This window comes from Sander lucioperca, chromosome 16, assembly GCF_008315115.2.
Source record: "Sander lucioperca isolate FBNREF2018 chromosome 16, SLUC_FBN_1.2, whole genome shotgun sequence".
NCBI classification, from domain to species: domain Eukaryota; kingdom Metazoa; phylum Chordata; class Actinopteri; order Perciformes; family Percidae; genus Sander; species Sander lucioperca.
The window spans coordinates 23478711-23483710 of record NC_050188.1 but is presented as its reverse complement, the minus strand read 5'-3'; the positions used below and the strand labels follow the sequence as shown (position 1 = coordinate 23483710).

Here is a 5000-nt window from a genome sequence, read left to right as displayed (position 1 = left end):
GCTGCAAAGCAGCTCTGGCCGCCCGGTCAAGGACGCTTGTCAGAAAGTCCGGGGAAGCTGTTTGAGGCTTTGGCCGCTCTGACGTAGCAGCATTCTATGTTCATCATGGAAAAAGATCAAGCAGCCACTGCACGGCCAATACACTGACACTAGAAACCTTTTATAAATGACATATATAATGACAGAATGTGTATTGGTTGTTGGTCGCAGCGGTGTCTGTTAGCAGTTAGCTCGCTCGTTAGCCGCTGAACCGCAGCAGCGTGCAGGCAGAGCGAGCAGCCGCCAGCTGTTGATCCGTGCAGGACTTCACCGTGAGCGGACTGTTTAGAGACCATGTGACCGGCAGGTAACGTTAACTGGTCCCTATACGCAAATATCATAAATGATAGGGAACCCAGCAACGGCCATGATGAGCTTCTCCTCCTTTTTCTCTGAACTAATGTTTTGGTAGGAACCAAAGTTTACATCGTATGTTTCTCTGGAATCAGCCAGCGTGAAGGACGTCTATATTCTGATTGGTTGCCGCTGAACCGCGTCATAGCTCATTACCATAAAGTTGACCTACTTTCAACTTTCTGATTGATGCTCTGGTCGCTCAAAATGCCCAAAACTCTCTCACTCCTCCCTCTCTCCTCCCTCTCTCCTCCCTCGTTCCTCCCTCTCTCCTCCGTCACTCCTCCGTCACTCCGCCCTCTCTCCTCCCCCTCTCCCTCCTCCCTCTCTCCTCCCTCTCTCCTCCCTCTCTCCTCCCTCTCTCCTCCCTCCCCCTATTGGCATTTCTTTAAACCAATCACAATCATCTCTTCAGAGACCAGTCATGTGTCACCTACTTCATCAACATGACGATGCCCACTGACCCGCTGGACAGCACCATGACCACCTCTCCTGGTGGTGAGTCACATTAATAAATATATACACACACACACACACACACACACACACCATTTTTGACTCTCTGACAAGACAAATGTTCCTGATGCTAAATATATCTTTAGCTGTGTAAATAACGTTAGCACAAGAAAATAGTAATAAGTTAAGCAAATATAACATTTCATCCATCCACATCACGTTCACTACACTTTCAAATGAGGCCACGCCCCTTTAGGAGACAGAATGTAATTCATACCACAGAGCTCAAAAGTCCCGCGCGGCCACAGCGGGTTCTGGAAGTAACATTACATTACAATTTCTCCATTGACAAATTGGAGTATAAGCCATAAAATGGTAACCGTTGATGGTAGACTTAAAACCAGCTACGACATGACTCAGCGATTGTATATGCTCATATAGACGCCAAAAGTTCATGGGGCACTACCCTTGTTTAGAGATAAATGTCGTTTATTCGCTATACGCTTCTGCCGTTAGCCTCTGCCGGGAAGCTAACGTTAGTTCAGCTAACAGCTAATTCGGCTAACCGCTAGGTGACAGCTTGATTCAGTCTAAAATAACGTTAACTCAAACTTAACACTGGGTAAAGCCGTCTACAGCTGACGTAACAGCCGTTAACTGTTATTTTCAGAGTTTTTTTTTAAAGTTATTACACGCTGTCTCAGCTAGCGGTTAGCCGAATTAGCTGTTAGCTAAACTCACGTTAGCTGCCTTTGTTCAGTGGTGCGCGGTGGTTTATGGGATGAGTAGTTCCTTCACTCTGAGATGACGATATGTACACAGCCTTGTACCTTTGACTTTTTGGGGATTTTCTGTTCATTTTTTTACTCAAGGTGATACTTGTATGCTTATGAGTCACGTCGTAGCTGGTTAGCCTAAGGCACGGTCTAAAACTCTTTATATACAGATTTTTCCCTCCTCTGAGAGACCTTGGGTTCCTGAATTAAATTTCCCGTTCATTTCTCCCGTTGACGTTTGGAAAAATCCGTAACAATCGGGCCAACAATCCGTGACAATTGGAGTATTTATGGCTTATACTCCAATTTGTCAATGGAGAAGTTGTAATGTATTTTTACTTCCAGAACCCGCTGTGGGCGGGACTGTTGTGCTCTATTGGTGCAGCGTGTAGTGTGTGTGTGTGTGTGTGTGTGTGTGTGTGTGTGTGTGTGAGCGAGCCATGGAGAAGGACGGACTTCTTGAGGTGTACAACGAGACAGGGACTGTGACTTTCTTTGAGACCTGCCCCGACTGTCTGTCGATGGTCTTCAAGGACAGCGAGGGACGATTCCTGCTCAACTACAGTAAACACAGACGCTCATATTATTATCTTTAGGGCTGCAACTACACATTATTTTACTCATGCATTAATGTGTGTGTGTGTGTGTATATATCTGTGTGTGTGTCTGTGTCTCTCTGTGTGTGTGTGTGTGTGTGTGTGTGTGTGTGTGTGTGTGTGTGTGTGTGTGTGTGTGTGTGTTTCAGGGAGGGAGGGGGATCACCGTGATGTTGAGAAGTTGAAAGCAGACCACAGCGATCACCACAAACTGGCCGCCTGTCTGGGATTGCCCGCCAACGCCAACCCATTCAACTACGACGGAGCTGCAGGTCACTTCCTGTCTGGTTTCTCCTCCCACAGATTGTAGAGATGCAAATTAAAAAAAAGAGAGATAACTGAAATGATTTGATCCTTTTGTCTCCTCACAGATTTCTGTCATAAGAAATCATCCCCAGAGGTGGAGCCAGAAGCGTCCTGAGTGAAGACGTTGGAGCAAAACAAACATATTTCAGATATGTCCTCCACCAATACAATAAAAGATAATACTACAACCTGGATGTGTGTTATGCACATTGTGTGTTGCTCTCAAATACTTTCAAATGTTCTGTTTTAATGTGGAAATGACCTAGGTAAGGACTACTAGCCAGTCAGAAGCAGAGTATGAGGGCGTGCCCAGACAGTACCTAGGTAAGGACTACTAGCCAGTCAGAAGCAGAGTATGAGGGCGTGCCCTGACAGTACCTAGGTAAGGACTACTAACCAGTCAGGAGCAGAGTATGAGGGCGTGCCCTGACAGTACCTAGGTAAGGACTACTAGCCAGTCAGGAGCAGAGTATGAGGGCGTGCCCTGACAGTACCTAGGTAAGGACTACTAGCCAGTCAGAAGCAGAGTATGAGGGCGTGCCCTGACAGTACAAAGGTTGTAATTTATAAAAAAACTTGACGGGAGAATGTGCGGTCCTCCACGCCAATTCTGACCCATGCGTACGCACATTTTGGAGACAATGGGAATTGGCGAGAGATGGTGAGGTGGTTAACTGAGGTCAGACTGCAGAAAGTAAATGTGGGAATAACAATTACTCGTAATATGTCCAAGTGTTGATGCCTCACGCACATTTCTTCACTCCATATCATCCACATTATCATGAAGATTAAATCCAGCACTTCCAAGTTAAATCTTCAATAAAATTTCGTTGTTAAAGCGTAACTCTCGCCAAAATGCAACCTAGGGTCTTTTTGTGAATGTACCCGAGTCAAACTTTAGTTTAAAAGGCATATTTAGGACAGAATCGCCACTTTTAAGATTTACCGTATTTTCGTTTCTTCGTCAAATGGCCTTTTGAATGGGAGTGCTAGGGGCACTTTTATGCTAGCCTCAAAATAGCTATTATTAAAACACTAAGAAGGCTCGACACAACATGAGACTTTGCTCCAAGTATCACCAGGGGCTCTACACTTTAACGAAAGCACTGACAACATTGTTTGCGTACCCAGAGTTTACTAAAAAGAAAGGTTTTGAACAACTCACTGTAGATCTTGTTGCTTGCTTCGAGTACCTTTTTTTCGATACAATTGGATTGAAAGCTTCACTGGTTCATGCTACGTTTACACGTGGCCGGCTATTTTCATAAACGGACATTTCAACCTCTCCGTTTTCTAAAATAACATCGTGCACAGGGGTCAGTTTTCAGAAAAGTGTTTGTTTACACATACTCTTGTGTATATATGCCGTCAATGCCGTCAACAGCATGCCAAACCTGTAGGTAGCAGTGTAACGAGAAGCTCAAGCCCACGTTAGCCAATCAGAATCCTGAAAATAGCAACCGCAACGCATCACTTCCTCACTTCCTCGGCTGCCTGAACCTCCGTTTGTCTTAGTTTACATGCAAACAAAGTTTTCCAAAATCTCCACTCTGGCCGCAGTTTTTAAGGCCCGGACACACCGAGCCGATAATCGGCCGTTGGACAGTCTGGCGAGGTTGGTGACTCGAGTCTGTTCGGTGTGTTCTGTGCCGTCGTCTGTCAGAGGGGCCGTCGGCCTTCATTTTGGCTGATTTGACATGTATAATCGGGGGGGCAGACACTGCCGGCAGTCGGACTCAAATGACCCATCTGATTGGTGGAGAGCTAACCTGGAAACGGGGAGCGGGATGAGCGTGACTAGAGTCTCTCAAAATCTGACGAAAATCTTTTAAACTGACCTTTGTTGATCTGAAATGAAGACAGATTCAGCAACTGCACGGCCTATTTCTCTCTATTTAGTACAATACGAGATCGTATTCTGAACGAGCCGCCATGACAGTCTGGCTTTGAATTTCCTGGAGAAGCCAGACCCACGTGATGTGTTCGTCCAATCAGCTGCCGGTTTTCATTTTTGGGTGACAATACAGATTAGTGCTGCCTGCTCTTATGGAGACGTATTACGTCTCGTCTCTTCAGTGTGTTCTGAAGAACTTTTTTGACCAACTCGGGGAGACTGATCAGTCCAACTGCCTTTACTGCCGACGTTTGGCCGTCGGCTCTGTGTCTGGACCTTCAGAAAGACTCGTTTTCAGAGGCGAATTCTCCGTTTGCGTGTAAACGAAGGGGCACAAACGAAGGGAAATGTCTCCGTTTTTCAAAATAACCATTTTAAACAGGGCCTCAGAAAGCTTCAGTTTGCCATCACTAATATTAACTGAAAACTATACATTTCCAATACAAGATGAAAGGAATCAATTGTCCATTAGTGTGATGGTGAGCGGGGGAAAGAGGACCCAAACGCAGGGAGAGGCAGGCAGGCAGGAGATGGTTTGAGCTTGAGGTTTTATTAAACAAAAAGTGGCAGTACAGAGAC

The 5000-nt window shown here is 45.7% G+C and overlaps 1 protein-coding gene across 1 annotated transcript in view; it reads left to right on the top strand.

The window, feature by feature from the left end:
- Positions 1-2719, top strand: part of LOC116064691 (saxitoxin and tetrodotoxin-binding protein 1-like) — a 3858-nt gene extending 1139 nt beyond the window's left edge. Inside the window, exons 3-6 of the mRNA XM_035993455.1 lie at positions 809-891; positions 2064-2189; positions 2371-2493; positions 2593-2719. Of these exons, the coding sequence (XP_035849348.1) occupies positions 809-891; positions 2064-2189; positions 2371-2493; positions 2593-2642 (382 nt within the window). The 3' untranslated portion in view covers positions 2643-2719. The remainder of the gene's footprint in view (positions 1-808; positions 892-2063; positions 2190-2370; positions 2494-2592) is intronic.
- The last annotated feature ends 2281 nt before the right edge of the window (positions 2720-5000 follow it).